Consider the following 23,248-nt stretch of genomic DNA (forward strand, 5'->3'; position numbering starts at 1 on the left):
TTTTTGAATACTTACCGTTTTTGGATATACCCGTTTTTTGAATACTTACCTGTTTTTGGATATTCCTGTTTTTTGAATACTTACCTGTTTTTGGATATTCCTGTTTTTGGATATTCCTGTTTTTGGATATTCCTGTTTTTGAAATAAACTCCTTTTTCTTATCTACCTCCGTGGTGTGCTCTCCGTCTACCAGAACCCTGACAATCCCTTTAAGAATATTTCCTGGGTGTGTAGATTCAGTATACATAATCCGTGAGACACAGTCACACAGACCGTCTGAACACCATACAAAATCAAAGTCTAGAATTAAAAGAGAAAAAAACTAAAGATGCATCATGCAAAAAAGGTGACTTTGCACAAAAGAAAAAATAACAAAAAAAACGATGTAGTCCATCTATCCTTTAGCTTTATTTATTTATTTAGTGCACAGCCACCTTATTTTTATTTTTATAAATATCGCTGCTTTCCTTCTAAAAGTGTTTGTCAGTATTTAATCATTTAAAAAGTACAGGGTTTTTTAATTTACTGAAAAACAGCGAATTTGTAAATCCAAGGTTTTGGAAGGACTGTGACGATATGTAAAGTATATGGTATGAAATGTCAGAACCAAGAAAATGTATTTGTAACACACTATTAATAATAAACAGTGGGAAACATGGTGTGACAACGAGTAATCCAAGCAGGAAGCGGATCCACGTGCAGTAGCAGATGAACTAAAATAATCCAAAATACAGTGAGCATAGCCACTGGGAACAAGATCAAACATTTAACGACTGACAACAGACAAAGGAAACACTGGGGTTTAAATACACTGGCAACTAATAAGGGTGAAACAAAATAAGACACACCTGGGGAAAACAATTAACAAGAGCCAATGAATAAAAGAACTACACAGGAAACAGGAAAGCAAACAATAAAAACTACAAACTAAAACTCCAAAAGATTGAATCGTGACACACGGTACATTATTATCAATGTGGGTCAATCATTTTAACTAGAAAAAGCCCTGTGGGGAGAAATCGGGAAATATTGTGGAGTTAATAATATGACAACTCTAATATGTTTAGGGTTTAAACTCTCTTGGGACAAAAGAGAGAAAGACAGAAAAAATGAATACACTATATGAAGAAAAATGGCGTTAAATCAATGGCCAGATAATCCCAATGGCGTTATGCCCACGTGAGGTCAAAAACGGGAGGATTAAGACTCAGCATGAACCAAAACATCCATCTAGGACTAAACCCTTACTCCTTCAATAAATCAAGAGGCAAGACACACCATTTCTACTCTAAAAACCCGTAAGAACACATCCTTTCAAGGAGACAGGCAGAATTTCACTCACTAAATGTCCAACAAAATTGATTAATCAAGTAAAATTTGACTCAAATGCAAATGATTCCTGTACATCAACGGAAGATCCTGACAGATCACCCATCAGCATACACACGGCACTATTAAGGAAACACAATGGTGCCTGTACGTGGTACATTGTATCTAAATCCTTGAAAATGCCTTTAATGTCAATGGTTCAGAAGAGGCTATCATTCACTCATACAATCACTCATATGCATTCTCTCGAATATGCTTCCTCTCTGCGTGTTAAACAGATGTTATTTTAAGAGCGGTGAGGAAGCGGTAAGGACACAATCTGTGTTCCAAGAGCAGTTTTCAAGTGAAGAACATCAGCACCTGGAGGCAGTGTGTTGGTTTACATTTTGCCAGCTCAGGTTACTTTATCATTATTTACCACGGCATCAAACTAAATAAATAAATAAATAAACATTGCCTGAATGTAGTTTGGCAGACCATGGTAACTTTGTCAGTAAAGAAATTTTGGATTCTAACAATTTCAGCTACTAAATGTATAGCATTTGACCCTACGTGGTTAATATTGGTTAATAAAGATTAAGCACTTTTGGTTGGACCTTTCTGTATAAAAGCAACAATTATAAATTAATTTCACTGCAAACTATATCAATGTCACATCAATTTATAATGGGGAGGAGTTAACTGGTCTATCTGAAGCTTAATTTTGTGCGGGCAAATTCCGTTCCTGTGTTTCCATAATCTAATCCTCCAACAGATGCATAATCCCAGCAAAACTGCAGGTGGCAATGACCGTGAATGAATGTATGCCTGACCCTCTGAGAGAAAAGACAACAATATCAACAGGCAAACCACTCAACTTTTTTGTTTCTTTGAGTTTTAACAATATCAAGAGCATTTGATTATATGTCTTAAATAATGAGATTTTAAACAGGAGCTCTGATGGCACCTGTAGTTATAGTCCCCTAGTAAGTGAACATCGGAGCATGTGAACAACAGGCAATGATTCATTCAAGCCAGAAACTCCTCTGTGCCTCCAACCCACACTATGGCAACCCCGAGGAGAGACGCAGTCAGCAGAGAAAGAGTAGAAAAAAGTGCAGGTACCGTGTATTCCTGTACCTACCGTCATAGTTGACGATGATGATGGCGAGCATGTAATCCTTGCCCAGCATGGTGTCTTCCGGAAAGCCCCTAAGGTTAACTCAGATACATTCCAGATCGAAATGTCCCAACACCACCAACAAACTCTGCAGCAAACACTCACACACCGGGTGACCACCAGACTGGAACAGGCAGTGATACAACTAGCATGCCAAGAGGATTAAAAACACACTCCTCTTTTTCTCTTTCGATTCTTCTTTAATGCAGCACCAGGTTATTTCACTGCTGTGTAGGTGATGCCATTCAAATCAATCCTTCTTTCTTCGCTGTCTGTGAGATCGCACTCTCCTCTTCTCTCTTCACGTCTGGCTGAGTCTGATGCTGTTTATCTGATGGCTTCTCTCTCCCTCTCCCTCTGTTACTCTGTGTCTCTCGCTCTGTGTATTCTGTAATTCAGTAATGCCTGCAGCTTCACCCCCCCACCATCAGCTCATGGTGGTGCCTTAAGGATGGCTGAATATATAGCTGATGAAAGCAAACACAATGCCACCTTCTCCACGTAGAACAATGCAGGTATGAGGGCTGTAAACGTAGAATGTACAAATATTACACATACATACAATGTTACACATACAATGTTGGAGATAATGGGATTTTTCCAGTATTAGAATTAACAATGACGTGTGTTTCTAAGAATTACTGCCTCCAAGAGAGAATAACCATCTGTCAGTGAAGGGAGAAAAAAAACATATTTTCTTTTGGCATGCTGACAACGTCATTCAGTATGCGCTCTTGGTTTTATTCTATAAAAATAACATGGGTCAGAATAAATAAAGATAAAAAATATTCCAAATATATTACAATAGCTTCATTAGACTGGGGATCGTTTGAGTACATCCTGAGATCCTTCAGCACTAAGAGTATCGAGCTGTGTTTAATAATGACTTAAAATATATAAATATATGCATTTGATGACTCATATGGCTACACGGGAAATTATTTAAACATATTTCTGTTGTAAACACAAAGATTCGCGTGTTTAAAGCTCTGTGGTTTGCGTTGTTTTGGTCCACCTTAATTCCTCCCGTCATGAATCCAGGCAAAGTCCGTCATCGTCCAGCCTCCGTTTGCATCATCCCCAGGTTGCCGTGGCAACGACTTCTCTTGTCGTGAGCGTCTGTCTTCTGCAGTCACAAACAGTGATGTTTCGATAATTCGTATTACAGCCTGATGTAGCTGCAGATTCTATAGTTACCAATCCGTGTGTCACTAATGTCACACACCTTGTGTAATTAGCCTATGTAATAGGAACACGTTATATCGTTATTAAAATAAACAACATGATAAAAATATACAAGTGCATAAACGTTTAGGTCAAATACTTGTGCACATCTATATTAATGTAATAGTATTGAAATGATATTGTAAGTTATTGTTTCAAATGACTTACACAAGGCCGTCACAAATATAGGTATAAAATCTAGATGCCGCATTCAAGTGCTCCAGGCACGTAGACGTGTCCGCCATCTTGGAACGGCCCAGTGACTTCGCTCACTGTTCGCAAGAATGGCCCCGCACTGCGATGCCACGGTCAGCTTCGTCTTGAGGCTCGGGCCGTTCCAATATGGCGGACTACTTACGTACAGAGGCCCATAGAAACCGATACTAATGCGGAATCTAATTTTTATATCTGCGAGTAATATTATACATTTCATACCTCAAACATAACATTTATTACCAAAACATTCACTCGGTACTTCTTTCTTACCTTCTAGAAAGGATCCATAACGTGTCTTCCTGTTTATCACACTGAATGACGTTGGGGTGTACGGAATTCTGGGATAAGTAGTTCGTTTGCTTGAGGACTCGCTTAAATTTCATCATGGATGGGCGTAAGAAATGTATTAAATGTGCCGTGAATATATATGGTACAACAGAGGTGTTTAATAAACAGATGTTTAGTAGGTACTGTGGTGTTTAATTAATGGAAAATAAAATTAACATTTCCATAACCAAATCATGGTTGTAGTTTCCGCCAAATTGCCGTAGTTAATAATAAATAAATGTTTAAATAAATGTTTTGAGAAAAATCTGTAAATATCATATAATTTCATCAGAAACTGTAATTAGGAAGGTGAACCTTTAATCTTTGACATTTTTTACACTACATTGGAGAAAAAATATATTTGTGATATAACAGTATGCTCATGCAGTGTTCTATGATACATGCGCATTTAAATATGGAGACAGTACCAAAGCAAGGTAACCATAGAAGCAGTAGGAATTCCTTGTCTTGCTATGAGATAAATAGACATTTAAAATTATAAACGCACACACACACGGTTTCCATGTTTTATGTGGGCTATAGACATTATGACTCTTATACTGTACAAACTGTATATTCTTGCCTCTAAGTCTCGCCTTACCCCCTAAACCCAACACTAACATAAATCTTCCTGCATTTTATACATTTACAAATAAACATCACTTAGTTTGATTTATAACCACCTTTGGAGGTTTTGAGATCACTTTAGCAAATGTCATCACTAAAATGGATATTCTGGATTACTGTTGTAGTCTGAAGTGAATATGGATCAAGAGAAAGCTCAGTGCATGTGAAGTCAAGGTCCACAAGATCAACCAAAAGTCATAAAAGATCAAGATCGTCTATACAACAACTTTTTATTTCTAAATTATAATGATTATAAAGTTTACACATGTAAACAAACACATCAAAAACACACTTTTATTTTCTACAGGCTGGTCACACATCTCAAGCTTTTCAACAGAACACTTGTGACACATATGCAAGTGACAGTACATGCTCACAATGTTATACCTGGACAATTACATATCTAGATTGGATTTTATATGTCAAAAACATTTCTGTACTCATGTTTCTTTTACTCATGTTTCCCTTTTAGCTCAGAGTAGGTGCTTCATGGTCCTGTCCATCATCTTCCAAGTGTATTTAAGCAGCCGCCTACCTTTCTCTTACCTCAGCTTTTCCAGCATCCCTCCATCACCACCATTCCTCAAATGCGTCTCCTAAGACATCAAACAAAAGTAGTTTACCATCATTATTATTTTCATTAAGTCCAAATTGTTTTGTATTTTTGTACACTACACTGACAGGTGAACTCGTGAATGTTCTATTCAACAGGCAATCGATTTTATTCATTTTAGCAGAAAAACAGTAAAGAAATGACTCTGAAAAATGATGAAGAAATATCTGTTTTTATTTTCTATATTAAAAAATACATGAGTTATGGTACATGCAGTGATCAGTGCAGAATCCCTTTACCTTCTGCTTGACACGGGCATCTGAGAATCTGGGATGAGCATCCAGTCAAACTAGAGCTGGGTCTGTCAAACTCGGGTGTCCCAGGATGAGAGATGAAAACAAGACAAGCTTATTAGTGTACAGAGCATATTTACACATACGTAAAAATGACACAATACGACAAATGTTTGTGTTTGATTCCTGACCAACTAAAATGGCATAAACAATGTCCAACACTGTCAGAAAAAAGTACAATCATTTTCTGTACATAATCAAATGTACTTTTTGGGGTACACTATTTCACCATAAGGACCTATTGTGTACCTTTGAATGTACAGTTGAATGTTTAGTACCACTAGAATTTAACTGGTACACAATAGATCCTTAAGACACACAAATAGGTCCCTAGGGTGCAATAACATACCAACATTTTATGGGCTGCATACCCATAAAGGAACAAAAAGGAACCCCAACGGCGGAAAAGGTACGGCTTTGTACTCTTTTTTTTTGCCAGTGTATTTAGGTACCACCTAAATCATTCCCTGTCCCCTATCTAGTGCACTATATGCCATTCAAAAAAGTAAATATGTGAACAAGTGGCTGATTTCAGACTCTTCAGCGGTTTTTTATAATGTAGGAGTAGGAGGTCAGATGCTTTAGATTCTAGTGAGCTTTTGAGGGCAGAAATTCTTTTATTGATGTTTTTTTGCTGGTCGTTTATTTGATGGACATCAATGGACTCTGTGCACAAGCGTAGTGACGAACGTCAGATGTTGTCAGAAGTCGGGATATCAGTTTCCAGTTTACCTTCACACCGCCATTTCTTAACATATCTTAACAACGACTGGGGAAAAACCACATTTCTGTCAAATTTTACATTTAATAAGCACTACCTTCGCACTGCTATTTCTTAACATAGCTTAACAACGACTGGGGAAAAACCACATTTCTGTTAAATTTTACATTTAATAAGCACTAACTGCTGACAAAAGAGCCCTTATTCCACTGATTAGATACATGCTTCCTCCTCCATAGAGGTCCATTATAAGGAAACAGCTCAGCTTAAGGCGTCTACAAACTGAGAACTCAAAACTTTTCTGATATCATGCTGATGGTTGATATTGGTTATAGAAAACATTTCATTTTTGTTTTCCTCTTTCGCATTTTTGGGAGAACTATCCCTTTTTTAGAAATACCCACATGGGCAGGGCTGGATTGGCCATCGGGCATACCGGGCATTTTCCCGGTGGGCCAATGTACTTTTTGGGCCTAAACGGACGCTAGAGCAGAGAGACGGACGGATTAGAAGCGTTAATCGAGCGCTTATGCACGGAACGCGAATGCAATTGCGAATCGGACATGTATGCAGGAAAGGCAATGACAGCAGCACAACCTATCACTCGCACTAAAAACAACCCCCCCCTCTCCCCCTTCGACAAAAGTGGTAGAGGGCCGAAGCTGGTCAAAAATGCCAGGGCGGAATTAACGTCCCAGTCCAGTCATGCACTGGGCGATGCGAAAGTAAACCAGAAACTGATATCCTGACAACATGGGAAGTTCGCCGCCACGCTTGTGCACAGAATCCATGGGCTGCATTTCAGGTAACTTTAGCTGCAAACAGAGCAAACAGAGATTTAGTATAATAAACAGCACTTTTTAAATTTAAGCTATTGTTGTAAAATTAATGTTTAGGGGTCTCATATCACTGTACCAGTGAGCTGAAGATGTCAGATGTAGTCTTGTTGTCTTTACAGCAGAGTGCATAAATTGTCAAATCTCAGCCTGCCGCCTGTCTTCTGACTCTGCTGAAATGCTGTTAGAAATAAATCAATAAAGTATTAAATAATAGTAAATAAATGACACACCTGAATAGCAAAAACAACTTTTTCATAAATTTGTTCTAAATTTTACTAACAAGGTGGTATTGCTCCGGGAACAAATCAGAGTAGATAAATGACACACCTGTTCATACAATGATTGATATCAAAAAATAGGATTTTAAAACAGGTTCCCAAACAATAAAAGAGCACTGATACTTTCGTCAGATAGAACAAAATATAACAACTTATCAAATGTGGATGATGACTCAAAAATGAATTTGGCAGGAACAAGCGGCTTACATCGGTTAAATGGGGTCACTCTTTGAACCGAGTTAGACCCTAAATCATGATCCCTAAAAATAGAAGAAAGAGTGTAAGTACCAATTCTGCAAGCATTCAATCACTTAAAAATGGAGGATTATTTTGTTCAACTCACTTAGGAACGGGAGATGGGGTCGCTGTGGCAGAGGTCTTTGAAGACAGATGTAGCCCATCCAGCAGCTCACATAAATGTTCTAGTTAAGGTTATTTTTGTTTTCTCAAATTAAAACTTTGAAAACGTCTCTGTTCATTGAAATCAAAATAAAACATTGACCTAAAATTATGGGGAAAACTTAACTAAAGGAACAATTGAAATGTTGCCTCAAAAATAAATTGAAATAAGTTTAAAGCACTAAAATTATAACAAAAAATCCCAACAAAAACTGAAATATTATATAGCATTAATATTATAATATTAATAGTATAGCTTAATATTATATAGCAACATAAAAAATAAACAAATAAATTATAAATTGACAAAAGCATACTGTATACCAAAATTGCCTAAACTTTTATTAAAATTAACATAACTAAAATCTAAAAATAAAAGCTAATTTAAAAAAAATAAATAAAACTAAATAAAACTAAAATGAAAACTATAACAAAAACTGTAACTGTGAAAACTTTGACTGTGTCTGTCTCCCGTGTGTCCTTCATTTCCTGCCTCTTTGAAACATCGCCTAAGAACAAATCACAAATCAAAACCTGTTCATCCAATGACAAAATTAGACCAAAAATTGATCATTTAAAACTGATTTAAAAATGAAAGAGCATTGACAGTGTTGAGAAGATTAGAGGAGAATATAACTTACTGTTTTTAGTTTTCCTCATCATTTTTACTTTCTTAGCAGCCTTCGAAACTCTCCGAGATGTACTGGACCCATCTCGGACATGATCCAATGGCTCTAAGGCAGCGCCCTGACCCCTACAAATACCAGTACTTTAAGTTATTTTAAGGTTCAAACACATAGATTGCTGTGTATAAATTGAGAGGATTTGTTAACTCACTCAGATGGAGAAGGTGTTGCTGTGGGGTCTGCTGTCTCAGGGCGCTCCATGGACCCTTCTTGCCCACTCATCTGAGAGTCAGAGTTCAGCTTTTGTCCGAAACCTGTTAACAACAAATCAGAGTAGATAAATGACACAATTGTTCATCCAATGATTGATTTCAAAACTGTTTAAAACAATAGAAGAGCATTGATAGTTTTGGTCAGATGGAACAAAATATAACAACTTACCAAATGTGGGTGATAATTCAAAGAAAAATGTAGCTGGACGAAGAGGCTTCAAGCTGTTAAATGGGCCAGAGGAGTTCGCCACTAAATGATGAAGCCTAAAAAATATGAGGATGAGTCCTGTAAGTATAATTTCTGCATAGATTCAATCACTTATAAATTGAGAATTTTTTTGGTTAACTCACTCAGGAACAGAAGATGGTGTGGCCCAGGCGGGAGGCTTTGGAGACAGATGCAAGTCATCCAAACGCTGACAAAGATGTTCCATTTCTGCTTAAAACAAATCAGAAATTAAAACAAGTAAACGTAAGATTCTCAAAACAGTTTGAAACAATAAAACAGCATTGATACTGTTGATCAGAAATAATACAAAATATAACAACTTACCAGATATGGGTGACTCATAAATAAACGTGGCTGGTTGTAGAGGCCTTTGCTTGTTAAATGGGCCAGAGGATTTCTCCACCAAACGATGAAGCCTAAAAAATATGAGAATGATTCCTGTAAGTACCATTTCTGCATACATTCAAGCATTTATAAATTGAGAAATGTTTTGTTCAACTCACTCAGGTATAGAAGACGGTGTGGCTGGGGGCGTGGGAGACAGATGCAAGTCATCCAGACGTTGACATAAATGTTCCATTTCTGTTAAAAATAAATCAGAAATCAAAACCTGTTCATCCAATGACTGATGTCTTTAAATACAAAACCATAAAACACGTAAACGTAAGATTCTCAAAACAGTTTTAAACAACAAAAGAGCATTGATACTGTTGGTCAGAGATAATACAAAACATAACAACTAACCAGATATGGGTGACTCATAAATAAATGTGGCTGGACGAAGAGGCTTCAATCTGTTAAATGGCGTGGAGGAGTTCGCCCCTATATGATGAAGCCTAAGAAATACGAGGATGAGTCCTGTAAGTAACATTTCTGTATATATTCAATAACTTAAAAAAATTGAGAAATGTTTTCTTCAACTCACTCAGGAACAGGAGATGGTGTGGCTGGGGGCTTTGAGGAGATATGCAAGTCCTCTACACGCGGACAGAAATGTTTAATTTCTGCTAAAAACAAATCATAAATCAAAACCTGTTCATCCAATGACTGATATCTTTCAATACAAAACAATAAAACAAGTCTAAATTTCACTAACACACTAAGAAACATGATACAAAAAGTATGATTCTCAAAACCGTTTTAAACAATAAAAGAGCATTGAGACTGTTGGTCAGATAGAACAAAATAAAACAACTTACCAGATGAGGATTTAAATATAAATTTCGCTGGCTGTAGAGGTCTCAAGCTGTTAAATGGGGTCACTCTATGAAGCCTAAATATATGAGGATGACCACTGTAAGTATCACTTCTGCATAAATTCAAGCACTTATAAATGGAGGATTATTTTGTTCAACTCACTGAGGAACGGGAGATGGTGTGGCTGTGGCAAAGGGCTTTGAAGGCAGATGTAGCCCATCCAGCAGCTCACGTAAAGGTTCAACTGCGTCTGTCTCCCGTGGGTCAGTCTCTTCTTGCCTCTGTGGTAAATCAGCTAAGAACAAATCACAAATCAAAACCTGTTCATCCAGTGACCGATATAAAACATTTAACCAAAAATAAAGAGCATTGATTAGAGTGCTGAGCAGATTAGAAAAGAGTATAATAACTTACTTTTTTTCGTTTTCGTCATCCTCCTTTTTGTTTTCTTAACCGCCTTAGAAGCTCTAGGAGATGCACTGGAAACATCTCGGACATGATCCAATGGCTCTAAGGCAGCGCCCTGACCCCTAAAAATATCAGTACTTTAAGTTATTTTAAGGTTCAAGCACTTATGTTGCTGTGTATAAATTGAGAGGATTTGTTAACTCACTCAGATGGAGAAGGTGTTTCTCTGGGCTCTTCTATCTCAGGGGTCTCCATGGACACATCTGGCCCACTCATCTGGGAGTCAGTCTCCTGTGTTGGTCCAAAACCTGTTGAGAACAAATCAGAGAAGATAAATGACACATCTGTTCATCCAACGACTGATATCAAAACTGTTTTAAACAATAAAAGAGCATTGATACTGTTGGTCAGATAGAACTAAATACAACAACTTACCAAATGTGGGTGAGAATTCGAAGATGAACGTCGCAGGACGAAGAGGCTTCAATCTGTTAAATGGGCCAGAGGAGTTCGCCACTAAATGATGAAGCCTACAAAATATGAGGATGAGTCCTGTAAGTATCATTCCTGCACACATTCAATTATTTATAAATTGAGAAAAAATTGTTCAACTCACTCAAGAACAGGAGATGGTGTGGCTGGGGCAGAAGGCTCAGAGGACAGATGCAGTCCACCCAGGAGCTCACACAGGTGTTCAATAGATGTGTCAGTCTCCAGCGTTTCACTCACTTCCTGCATCTGTGTCTCCTGTCCAGCAGCCTCCTGCATTTTTAAACCTGTTGAGAATAAATCAGAGCAGATAAATGACACACCTGTTCATCCAATGATTGATATCTTTAAATACAGATCCATAAAAACAAGTTCTTCTAAATTTCACAAACACACTAAGAAACATGCTACTAAAACAGTTTTAAAAATCTAAGAGCAATGATAGTGTTGAGCAGATTAAATAAGAATATATCAACTTACTATTTCTCATTTTCCTCATCCTCCTTTTGGCCTTATTCGAAACCTTGAATGTGTCCACTGCATCTCCTGGAGCTAAAAACAAGTGGCTCTGAGTTTCAGTAAAACACTTCGAAACATGATACCAAAAGTAAGATTCTTAAAACAGTTTCAAAAATAAAATAGCATTGATATTTTGGTCCGATGTCATTACATACAAATTCATTTTTCCTTTACCTGTTTCTGAAACAGCAGCAGCTGCTGGAGGTTCCTGGGACTCAGGTTTTGGTGGATCTTTCATATCCAGTGTCTCTGTAGAACTCTCCAGCCTAAAAATACAAGCACTGTAAGTATTGTTTCTGCAAACATTCAAGCACTTAGATCGATGTGTATAAATCAAGAGAATTTGTTCAACTCACTGAGGTGGAGAAGCTGCCATGACAGGAGCTTCTGTGGACGCCTCTGGTTCTGTGGATGCCTCTGGTTCTGTGGACGCCTCTGGTTCTGTGGACGCCTCTGGTTTTGTGGAAGCTGTTGAGAATAAATCAGAGTAGATAAACACCTGACACACCTGTTCATCCAATGACTGATATCTTTAAATACAGATCCATAAAAACTAAATTTTACTCACACACTAAGACACATGACACCAAAGACAGTTTGAAAAATATTAGAGCATTGATAGTGTTGAGCAGATTGGAAAGGAATATATTAACTTACATTTTTTATTTTTCCTCATCCTCCTTTTCGTTTTCTTCAAAGCAGCTGAAGCTGGTGTGACAGGGAGCTCTGTGGACGTCTCTTGTGAGGAAGCTGTTGAGAATAAATCAGACTAGATAAACACCTGACACACCTGTTCATCCAATGATTGATATCTTTAAATACAGATCCATAAAAACAAGTAGCTCTAAATTTCACTCACACACTAAGAAACATGCTACCGAAAGATTCTCAAAACAGTTTTAAAATACAAGAGCATTGATGGTTTTGGAACGATGTCATGATGACATACAAATGATTTTTCCCTTTACCTGTGATTGGAGCTGCTGAAGGTGCCTGGGACTCGTCTTTCGATTTGTCCCTCTGTCTCTGCGTAGAGCTCTCCTGCCTAAAAATACAAGCACTGTAAGTATTGTTTCTGCAAAGATTCGAGCACTTAAATTGATGTGTATAAATCAAGAGAATTTGTTCAACTCACTGAGGTGGAGCAGCTGCCGTGACAGGAGCTTCTGTGGACGCCTCTGGTTCTGTGGACGCCTCTGGTTGTGGGGAAGCTGTTGAGAATAAATCAGAGCAGATAAACAACTGATACACCTGTTCATCCAATGATGGATATCTTTAAATACGGATCCATAAATACAAGTTGCTCTAAATTTCACTCACGCACTAAGAAACATGCTACCAAAAAATTCTCCAAACAGTTTTTAAACAAAAAGAGCATCAATATTTTTAGTCTGATGTCATGACATACAAATTATTTTTTCCTCTACCTGGTTTCGTAACAGCAGCAGCCGCTGGAGGTGCCCGGGACTCCGTTTTGGATGGATGTGAGTTATCCTGTTTATTTGTAGAACTCTCCTGCCTAAAAATACAAGCACTGTAAGTATTGTTTCTGCAAACATTCAAGCATTTAGATTGGTGTGTATAAATCAAGAGAATCTGTTAACTCACTGAGGTGGAGCAGCTGGTGCGACGGCAGGTTTTGTGGACTTCTCTTGTCCAACACTCTCATGCCTTTGTGGGGAAGCTGTTGAGAATAAATCAGACTAGATAAACACCTGTTCATCCAATGATTGATATCTTTAAATAAAAGATTCTCAACAGTTTTAAAATAAAAGAGCATTGAAAGTGTTGAGCAGACTTGACAAGAATGTATTAACTTACAGTTTTTGTTTTCCCTCATGCTTCTGCTTTGTCCATTATTTGAAGCCCCAGTAGCTCCAGGAGATGCACTGGGCATTTGGCAGGCAGGACGTTGACCCCTAAAAATACCAGTACTTTAAGTTATTTTAAAGTTCAAGCATTTAGATTGCCGTGTATAAATCAAAAGAATTTGTTCAACTCACTCAGATGGAGAAGATCTCCAGGCAGGATGCTGACCCCTAAAAATACCAGTACAGTTATTTTAAGTTTCCACAGACATTCAAGCACTTAGATTGCTGTGTATAAATCTAGAGAATTTGCTCAACTCACTTAGATGGGTAACGCATTGAATTGGCTATCACGGGGGTCTTCGTGGACACCTTCCGAGTTGTCCACCCATTTCTGAAGACCCTCCTCTGGATAAAAGCTGGGGGTTTTGTTGCCGTCTCTTGTCCAGCAATCTCCTTTCTTGGTGAAGGAGCTGTTGAGAATAAATCAGAGTAGATAAACTCCTGATACACCTGTTCATCTAATGATTGATATTTTTAAATACAGATCCACAAAAACAAGTTGCTCTAAATTTCACTCACACACTAAGAAACATGCTACCAAAAACAGTTTAAAAATAAAAGAGCATTGATGGTTTTGGTCAGATGTCATGACATACAAATGATTTTTTCCTTTACCTGGTTTTGTGACAGCAGCAGCTGCTGGGGGTGCCCGGGACTCCATTTTGACTGGATCTGGCTTATCCCGTTTCTTTGTAGAGCTGTCCTGCCTAAAAATACAAGCACTGTAAGTATTGTTTCTGCAAACATTCAAGCACTTAGATTGGTGTGTATAAATCAAGAGAATTTGTTCAATTTACTGAGGTGGAGAAGCATTTGTGGACTTCTCTTGTCCATCACTCTCCTGCCTTTGTGGGGAAGCTGTTGAGAACAAATCAGACTAGATAAACACCTGATACACTTGTTCATCCAATGATTGATATCTTTAAATACAGATAAATAATAACAGGTTTACCATCTGTTCTAATTTCACTAACCTACTAAGAAACATGCTAGCAAAAGTAAAATCAAAACAGTATTAAAAATAAAAGAGCATTGGTGGTTTTGGTCAGATGTAATAACACAAATGTTTTTTTCCTTTACCTGTTCTTGGAACAGCAGCAGCTGCTGGAGGTACCTGGGACTCAGATTTGTCCCTTTGTCCCTGTAAACAACTCTTCTGCCTAAAAATACAAGCACTGTAAGCACTGTTCCTGCAATCATTTGTGCACTTAGATTGATGCGTACAAAACAAGAGAATATTTAACTCACTGAGGTGGAAAAGTTTCCCAGAAAGAGCGTTGACCCCTACAAACACAAGTACTTGGAGTTATTTCAAGTTTCAATAATTATTTCAATTTTCAAGCATACAGATCGATGTGTATAAATCAAGAGAATATTTAACTCACTGAGGTGGAGAAGCTCCCAGGCAGGACGTTGAACCCTTGAAATACAAGAACTTGAAGTTATTTTAAAGGGGTGGTGCAAAGGTGTGTCATGCATTCTGACTTCTTTACAATGTTAAACGTGCTGTCTTCTCATGCTTAACATGGTCAACTTGTCAAAAAAACTAGTTGGGCGTGTTACGTAGTATTTCTGTGCTCGATACACTCCCCCAGCGATCGTACAGGTTTCGGAAAGTTTTTTTTTTTCGAAAAATATAAAACGTAATATTTCGTAACAATTTTTCTTAGTTCCTTATTGGACCATTCTCTCGGAAAAGCACGCGGCAGCAAGGAGAGCAGGAGAAGGAGCATGCGCAGACGCCACTTTCACTTGTGTGCAGGAGACAGAGAGAGAGAGCATACGTTCGCGAAGTTCAGGTGTTTGTTTGTTCACTGCATTTGGGTGATGAATGTTATATAAACGGTGGATATAACGCTGGATTTGGAGATCGTTTGAAACTGATATATGGAGCCGTCCTAGCGCTAAAAGATGCCGGACATGAACCGCATGCGGTGAGTGAAACTGATGTCTGTGTTTTGTTGGCAATGGGTGCGCACGTGCTTTAGTTCAGCCTCCCCCTCCCCCCCCGCATGCGCTCGTATGCTTTCGGAAATAATCGTGCAGCTGTATCTATTCTTTTATAAATGTGATCAAACTAAATACTCTTCAAAGATACGAAGTATGCAATACTACTCTATAGATACTCAAGATTAATATGAGATCGGGCAGAAACCGCTGTGTGTTAGCCGACTTTAAGTTAAATCAAGATGTTCATAGTTGATGGTGTTGTAATTGCATAGGGGTCTCTGGAACCTTACGGAGTTGTCCCTCGAAGACATCTGGATACAAGCTGGGGCTTGTTGCCGATCTCTGTCTCAGCAATCTCCTTTCCTTGTGAAGGAGCTGTGAGAATAAATCAGAGTAGATAAACAACCCTGACACACCTGATTGATATCTTTAAATACAGATCCATAAAAACAAGCTCTTCTAAATTTTACTCACACACTAAGAAACATGCTACCAAAAACAGTTATAAAAATAAAAGAGATATGATATTTTTGGTCCATGGTCATTTCGTACGAACAATATTTACCGTTACCTGTGATTGGAGCTGAGCAGCTGCTGGAGGTGCCGGGACTCAGATTTGTCCCTCTGCTCTGCGATAACTCTCCTGCCTAAAAATACAAGCACTGTAAGTTATTGTTTCTGCAAACATTCGCACTTAGATTGGTGTGTATAAATCAAGAGAATTGTGTTCAACTCACTGAGGTGGAGAAGCTCCGTGCAGGAGCTTCTGGTGACGCCTCTGGTTGTGGGGAAGCTGTTGAGAATAAATCAGAGCAGATAAACACCTGATACACCTGTTCATCCAATGATGGATATCTTTAAATACAGATCCATAAAAACAAGCTCTTTCTAAATTTTACTCACACACTAAGAAACATGCTACCAAAAACAGTTTAAAAATAAAAGAGCATTGATATTTTGGTCCGATGTCATTCAACAAATTATTTTTCCTTTACCTGTTTTGGAACAGCAGCAGCTGCTGGAGGTCCTGGGACTCAGATTTTGTCACTTCATATCGTGTCTCTGTAAACTCTCCAGCCTAAAAATACAAGCACTGTAAGTATTGTTTCTGCAAACATTCAAGCACTTAGATCGATGTGTATAAATCAAGAGAATTTGTTTAACTCACTGAGGTCGGAGAAGCTGCCATGACAGGAGCTTCTGTGGACGCCTCTGGTTTGTGGGGAACGCTGTTGAGAATAAATCAGAGTAGATAAACACTGACACACCTGTTCATCCAATGATTGATATCTTTAAATACAGATAAATATTAACAGGTTTACCATCTGTTCTAATTTCACTAACCAACTAAGAAACATGCTAGCAAAAGTAAGATCAAAACAGTTTTAAAAATAAAAGAGCACAGATGTAATAACATACAAATGTTTTTTTCCTTTACCTGTTCTTGGAACAGCAGCAGCTGCTGGAGGTACCTGGGATGCAGATTTGTCCCTTTGTCCCTGCAAACAACTCTTCTGCCTAAAAAAACAAGCATTGTAAGTATTGTTGTACTTGAAGTTATTTCAAGTTTCAAGCATTATTTCAAGTTTCAAGCATATAGATCGATGTGTATAAATCAAGAGAATTTGTTTTACTCACTGAGGTGGAGAAGCTGCCGTGACAGGAGCTTCTGTGGACGCCTCTGGTTGTGGGGAAGCTGTTGAGAATAAATCAGACTAGATAAACACCTGACACACCTGTTCATGCAATGATTGATATCTTTAAATACAGGTCTATAAAAACAAGTTCTTCTCAATTTTACTCACACACTAAGAAACATGCTACCAAAAACAGTTATAAAAATAAAAGAGATATGATATATTTGGTCCATGGTCATTTCGTACAAACAATATTTTCCGTTACCTGTGATTGGAGCTGAAGCAGCTGCTGGAGGTGCCTGGGACTCAGATTTGTCCCTCTGGCTCTGCGTATAACTCTCCTGCCTAAAAATACAAGCACTGTAAGTATTGTCTCTGCAAACATTCGTGCACTTAGATTGATGCGTACAAAACAAGAGAATACGTTCAACTCACTGAGGTGGAGAAGTTCTCCAGGCAGGACGTTCACCCCTAAAAATACCAGTACTTTAGGTTATTTTATGTTTTTACGCATTTAGATTACAGTGTATAAATCAAGAGAATTTGTTCAACTCACTGAGGTGGAGAAGATCTCCAGGCACGACGGTCACCCCTAAAAATACCAGTACTTTAGGTTATTTTAAGTTTCCACAGACATTCAAGCACTTAGATTGCTGTGTATAAATCAAGAGAATTTGTTCAACTCACTTAGATGTTATAAACAAAGAATTTTTCAACTCACTAGAGAAGCTCCCGACATGACTTCTTACGCCTCTTTGAACTTGAGATAAATCAGAGCAGATAAAACACCTGAACACTGTTCATCCCAATGATAATCTTTAATACAATCCCATAAAACAAATTTACTCACACACTAATACACATGAACACCAAAGACAGTTAAAAATAAGAGCATATAGTTAATTGAAAAACATATAACTTACATTTTTATTCCCATCCTCCTTTCATTCTATCGAAAGCTAAACATTGACAGTTCTTGACTCTTCTTGAACTTAAAAAAATCAAGGCAGATAAATACAACACCTTTCATTCAACTAATTTAAATACAACCATAAAAACAATTCTCAATTTCACTCACCACTAAGAAACATGCTACGGATACTCTAAAACAGTTTAAAATACCAAGACATTAATGTTTGGTCATATCTAGACATACAATTATTTCCACTATACTGAACACTGCGAGTGCCTGACTCAATTTCCCTCTGCCTGCGTACAACTTCCAGGCCTAAAATACAATCACTAAGTTAATGTTCTGCAACATTCGTGCACTTATGGTTTAAATCAAGAAATGTTGCAACCACTGAGTGGAGAACGCCGTGACAGACTTCTGTACGCCTCTGTTGGGAAGCTCTGTTAAATAATCGAAACACCTAACACCTTCAATTCCATGACAATATTTTTAAATACAGATCCATAAAAACAAGTGAGCTCTAAGTTTCAGTACACACTTAAGAAACATGTACCAAAAATATTCTTCAAAACAGTTTATAAATCAAAATAACATGAATATTTTTGTCCAGTCATACATACATGAATATTTTTCTTTACCTGTTTTGAAACAGCAGCAGCTCGCTGGAGGTGCCGGGACTCAGGTTTTGGTGGTGTGGTTCATTCCAGTGTCTTCTGTAAACTCTCCTGCCTAAAAATACAAGCACTGTTAGTATTGTTTCTGCAAACATTCAAGCACTTAGATTGGATGTGTATAAATCAAGAGAATGTGTTCAACTCACTGAGGTGGAGAAGCTGCCGTGACAGGAGCTTCTGGTGACGCCTCTGGTTGTGGGGAAGCTGTTGAGAATAAATCAGAGAGATAAACACCTGACACCTGCATCCATGATGGATATCTTTAAATACAGATCCATAAAAACAAGTTCTTCTAAATTTTACTCACACACTAAGAAACATGCTACCAAAAACAGTTATAAAAATAAAAGAGATATGATATTTTTGGTCCATGGTCATTTCGTACGAACAATATTTACCGTTACCTGTGATTGGAGCTGAAGCAGCTGCTGGAGGTGCCTGGGACTCAGATTTGTCCCTCTGGTCTCTGCGTATGAACTCTCCTGCCTAAAAATACAAGCACTGTAAGTATTGTTTCTGCAAACATTCAAGCCCTTAATTTAGTTTATAAAAATCAAGAGAATTGTCAACTCACTAATGGAACAGAATGCTTCACGCTGACAAAGCACATCTTGAACCCTCTGAAGTTGTTTGAGCAACTGTAAATGAGAATAAAAATCAGATAACCTCATACACCTCATCCAATATGGATATCTTGAACACATCACCCAAAACAAGTCTCTAAATTTCACTCACACAACTAAGAAACATGCTACCAAAAACTTGTTCAAAAATAAAATAGACATTGATATGTTTGGTCCGATATACACATGACATTACAATATTTTCCTTTACCTGTTTCTGAAACAGCAGACTGCTGGAGGTTCCTGGGACTCCATTTTTCTGGACTTTCATATCCAGTGTCTCTGTAGAACTCTCCAGCCTAAAAATACAAGCACTGTAAGTTTTGTTTCTGCAAACATTCAAGCACTTGGATTGTATAAATCAAGAGAATTTGTTCAACTCACTGAGGCGGAGAAGCTGCCGTGACAGGAGCTTCTGTGGACGCTCTGGTTGTGGGGAAGCTGTTGAGAATAAATCAGAGTAGATAAACACTTGACACACCTGTTCATCCAATGATTGATATCTTTAAATACAGATCCATAAAAACTAAATTTTACTCACACACTAAGAAACATGCTACCAAAAGATTCTCAAATCAGTTTTAAAAAAAGGCATGGTTGTCAGAAAATAACATGCAAATCATTTTCTACCTTCTTGTAACAGCCAGCGCTCTGTGATATCACGGACCCAATTTTCCCTGTCCCTGCAAACCAATCTTCGTAATACAAAAAATATAAGCATTAAGTCTGCAAACATTCAAGCACTTAGATTGATGTGTATAAATCAAGAGAATGTGTTCAACTCACTGAGGTGGAGAAGCTGCCGTGACAGGAGCTTCTGGTGACGCCTCTGGTTGTGGGGAAGCTGTTGAGAATAAATCAGAGCAGATAAACACCTGATACACCTGTTCATCCAATGATGGATATCTTTAAATACAGATCCATAAAAACAAGTTCTTCTAAATTTTACTCACACACTAAGAAACATGCTACCAAAAACAGTTATAAAAATAAAAGAGATATGATATTTTTGGTCCATGGTCATTTCGTACGAACGATATTTCCCGTTACCTGTGATTGGAGCTGAAGCAGCTGCTGGAGGTGCCTGGGACTCAGATTTGTCCCTCTGGCTCTGCGTATAACTCTCCTGCCTAAAAATACAAGCACTGTAAGTATTGTTTCTGCAGACATTCAAGCACTTAGATTGATGTGTATAAATCAAGAGAATGTGTTCAACTCACTGAGGTGGAGAAGATCTCCAGGCAGGACGTTCACCCCTAAAAATACCAGTACTTTAGGTTATTTTAAGTTTCCACAGACATTCAAACACTTAGATTGCTGTGTATAAATCAAGAGAATTTGTTCAACTCACTTAGATGGGTAACGTGATGAATTGGCTGTCACGGGGGGCTTCGTGGACACCTTGCGAGTTGTCCACCCATCTCTGGAGACCCTTCTCTCGACAACAGCTGCTATGAACAAATGAGAGTAGATAAATGACACACCTGTACGTCCAGTGACTGACCTTTAACCCTTTTTGTTCAGACATATTTTTTTATTTGGGAAATTTATAGTTTTATGTATTATTTATGCTAAAAATAACTATTTTCTCACTGAAAATATAAAATGTCTTTAAAATAGAAAGCATTTTGTTAGCCATTACTTGACTCAAAATGTAATAAAAATACAATAACAACAATAACAAAACAGGAATAGATAGTGATACATCAAACATATCAGTTAGCATATAACCTGTTCCCCATTTCAAGTGTGACATTTTAGGACCATTTCGTTTTTAGAGCTTTATCTATTTGTACTCACAAAATTAGATTTTTCCTCACAAAATTAGATTTTTCCTCAAAATTAATCAAATTCTGTGAAATCCAGGCAAACTTTATGAGATTAGGAGCATGAAATCAGCCATAAAAATAACAAAAATGCGTTTTATCGCTGTAAATGATTAAATACAGTTGATCCAAAAGAAAAACATATAAGTTAACTCACGAGTCTCGACTCTCCTTCGGACAGCAGGTGAAGGCCCACGATCGACGATACCCTCGGGAACATCGACGATAGCGTTACCCCACGAACCCGATAGTGTGTAATTCTCATCGAAGGGCTCAGGTTCCCCCAATTCTTCTTCGACAGAATCAGCCCAAGATATTATGGGCTTATAGTCCTCGAATATAAATTCAGCTTCGGCTGACTCTAAACACACCGATGAACTCATCCTGGCACGTTAGATCTGGATCCGATCGCTGAACAAACTGGCGATAACTGTGGTAGTATCGGACGTTTAGGTCGAATCAACGATTTAAGTTGCCTCAAACGCTGTGTCTTCCTTCACGAAACAACAAAACTCCGACAGAAAAACGCCAAGAATCGCACTGAAAAGTTTTTGGTCTCTGAAGAACTCAAAACAAACTGTGCACGCCGAAGTCAAACAAACGACTGACTGAAAAGTGTCCACAGCATCTGATAAGATCGAGGACAGAAGCCACCTTACGTCCTATTGCTCTATGACGTCATAATCTCTGAGACTGGAAACCAAGCACATGTCACGTACTCGCATTTTTTTTTTAAGGATAAACTGACTGAAAATTTACCAAATTAAAGTATAATATTTCATATAAAATCCAGATTGTTTAAGGCTCGATTCATATTTCGCGTCTAAAATCGCGCGCAAAACGCGAAGAGGCGCTGCTTTCTCCTTTTTACAAAGCGCTCCGGCAGTTGCGCACGCAGAGCGTCTGCCGTTGCTAAACTACCATGGGCCACGATAACTGTTGAGACCAGGAGGTATAAACAAAGGATATTTGGATTATATGCACTGAAAATACCTTGCAATAACTCTGCTACTAGATTTAGTTATGATGTGATCATCTGTGTCTCCACTTTCATTGATCTTGTCTGTATTGGCTGGTTGGTTGTCACATGACCTGCGGTGCGTTTGCGCCTTTCTGAAAAATTTAGATTTTTTTCATCTCGATGCGGCGGCGACGCGCCTGAAAAAAAAGAGCGCGTCGCCCCCTATTTCCGCGCGGCTGCCGCGCGTCTACATTTAAAATAACGAATATGCGCGCGGAAAAGACGCGAAATGTGAATCCGGCCTAAGCATACCTTTACGTAATGCAGAGGCGCGTGCAATATTTTCATCCGGGCTCGCGGAAAATCAATTGAACCCATTAATTTCATTTCTTACATATTTGACTGCCAAAAGTAAACTAACATACATTTCACACTCCTGGTTTTTGTTTTTACTCAATCTGTACTGTATTTAATTGCAGTATTTTATTCTGTTGTACAACTATCCCATGTGAAAAAGCCATATTTAAATTGTGTTTTTTTGGACATATTTAAATTACACTATTATACTAAATGCATATTAAAGGTATTATTTTAAAACAGCTTTCAAGGTTTGTTTAATATTCAATACATTGAAATGGTGTTAAACTGGAAACACTTTACATTTAGTGCATTTTAAATGTATTTCTTTAAATAATTTTACTTTTTGAACCACAGAATTTCCGCTCATTAGAAATTATTATAAATCGATTTTTTCTGTATTCAAAATGGTGTATTTCAAAACGTATTAAAAAAATGTCAAGACAAATATATATATTTCCTGGACCAAAATACATTATAAATGAAATATCAGTGAAATGCTATGGCAGAGCTATTTTTAACCATTTGCAGAACATTTCAGTTACGGTCTGTATTAATGAAAAATACAATAGGGATATTGCATTACTGAATAAACTTCCCAATCCAATTTTCTGAATAAATAAAAAAAGACGGAAAAACTAAGTGCAGAAGTTAATATTTATTTTTGTTTT

At 37.8% G+C, this 23,248-nt stretch overlaps 3 protein-coding genes and 3 long non-coding RNA genes across 6 annotated transcripts in view; all 6 read right to left on the reverse strand.

Annotated features, from left to right (window-relative positions):
* Positions 1 to 3,948, reverse strand: part of apbb3 (amyloid beta (A4) precursor protein-binding, family B, member 3) — a 29,498-nt gene extending 25,550 nt beyond the window's left edge. The window contains exons 1-3 of the mRNA XM_057360676.1: positions 3,881 to 3,948; positions 3,504 to 3,614; positions 2,453 to 3,012 (exon numbers count right to left, since the gene is read on the reverse strand). Coding sequence (XP_057216659.1) covers positions 2,453 to 2,501 — 49 coding nt within the window. The 5' untranslated portion in view covers positions 2,502 to 3,012; positions 3,504 to 3,614; positions 3,881 to 3,948. The remainder of the gene's footprint in view (positions 1 to 2,452; positions 3,013 to 3,503; positions 3,615 to 3,880) is intronic.
* Positions 3,949 to 5,761: 1,813 nt separating this feature from the next.
* On the reverse strand, positions 5,762 to 8,096 carry LOC130570576 (uncharacterized). Its single transcript, XR_008964981.1, has 3 exons — positions 7,970 to 8,096; positions 7,834 to 7,886; positions 5,762 to 7,526 (listed from the first exon to the last, which is right to left on the reverse strand). It is a non-coding gene; the product is annotated as an uncharacterized LOC130570576 (long non-coding RNA).
* A 227-nt stretch (positions 8,097 to 8,323) lies between these two features.
* LOC130570651 (putative protein FAM47C) lies at positions 8,324 to 12,016 on the reverse strand. Its single transcript, XM_057361018.1, has 17 exons — positions 11,940 to 12,016; positions 11,727 to 11,798; positions 11,374 to 11,533; positions 11,193 to 11,287; positions 10,963 to 11,065; positions 10,764 to 10,879; positions 10,512 to 10,644; positions 10,352 to 10,425; positions 10,078 to 10,159; positions 9,897 to 9,988; positions 9,656 to 9,734; positions 9,477 to 9,568; positions 9,275 to 9,359; positions 9,093 to 9,187; positions 8,863 to 8,965; positions 8,667 to 8,779; positions 8,324 to 8,534 (listed from the first exon to the last, which is right to left on the reverse strand). The coding sequence occupies exons 1-17, from the start codon at positions 12,001 to 12,003 to the stop codon at positions 8,410 to 8,412; spliced, it is 1,683 nt and encodes a 560-aa protein (XP_057217001.1). The 5' UTR covers positions 12,004 to 12,016; the 3' UTR covers positions 8,324 to 8,409.
* A 101-nt stretch (positions 12,017 to 12,117) lies between these two features.
* LOC130570619 (testis-specific gene A8 protein-like) lies at positions 12,118 to 19,006 on the reverse strand. Its single transcript, XM_057360983.1, has 11 exons — positions 18,957 to 19,006; positions 17,489 to 17,568; positions 13,896 to 14,046; positions 13,769 to 13,804; positions 13,587 to 13,684; positions 13,374 to 13,449; positions 13,193 to 13,284; positions 12,901 to 12,976; positions 12,734 to 12,810; positions 12,423 to 12,515; positions 12,118 to 12,233 (listed from the first exon to the last, which is right to left on the reverse strand). Exons 3-11 carry the CDS (start codon positions 13,910 to 13,912, stop codon positions 12,118 to 12,120), a joined length of 681 nt encoding a protein of 226 aa, XP_057216966.1. The 5' UTR covers positions 13,913 to 14,046; positions 17,489 to 17,568; positions 18,957 to 19,006.
* LOC130570720 (uncharacterized) lies at positions 14,717 to 15,322 on the reverse strand. The gene is made up of 3 exons (XR_008964987.1): positions 15,022 to 15,322; positions 14,885 to 14,920; positions 14,717 to 14,796 (listed from the first exon to the last, which is right to left on the reverse strand). It is a non-coding gene; the product is annotated as an uncharacterized LOC130570720 (long non-coding RNA).
* A 1,477-nt stretch (positions 19,007 to 20,483) lies between the features above and the next one.
* Positions 20,484 to 20,884, reverse strand: LOC130569897 (uncharacterized). The gene is made up of 3 exons (XR_008964902.1): positions 20,785 to 20,884; positions 20,654 to 20,689; positions 20,484 to 20,563 (listed from the first exon to the last, which is right to left on the reverse strand). It is a non-coding gene; the product is annotated as an uncharacterized LOC130569897 (long non-coding RNA).
* Between the last annotated feature and the right edge of the window lie 2,364 nt (positions 20,885 to 23,248).

Source organism: Triplophysa rosa, linkage group LG19 (assembly GCF_024868665.1).
Source record: "Triplophysa rosa linkage group LG19, Trosa_1v2, whole genome shotgun sequence".
NCBI lineage: Eukaryota > Metazoa > Chordata > Actinopteri > Cypriniformes > Nemacheilidae > Triplophysa > Triplophysa rosa.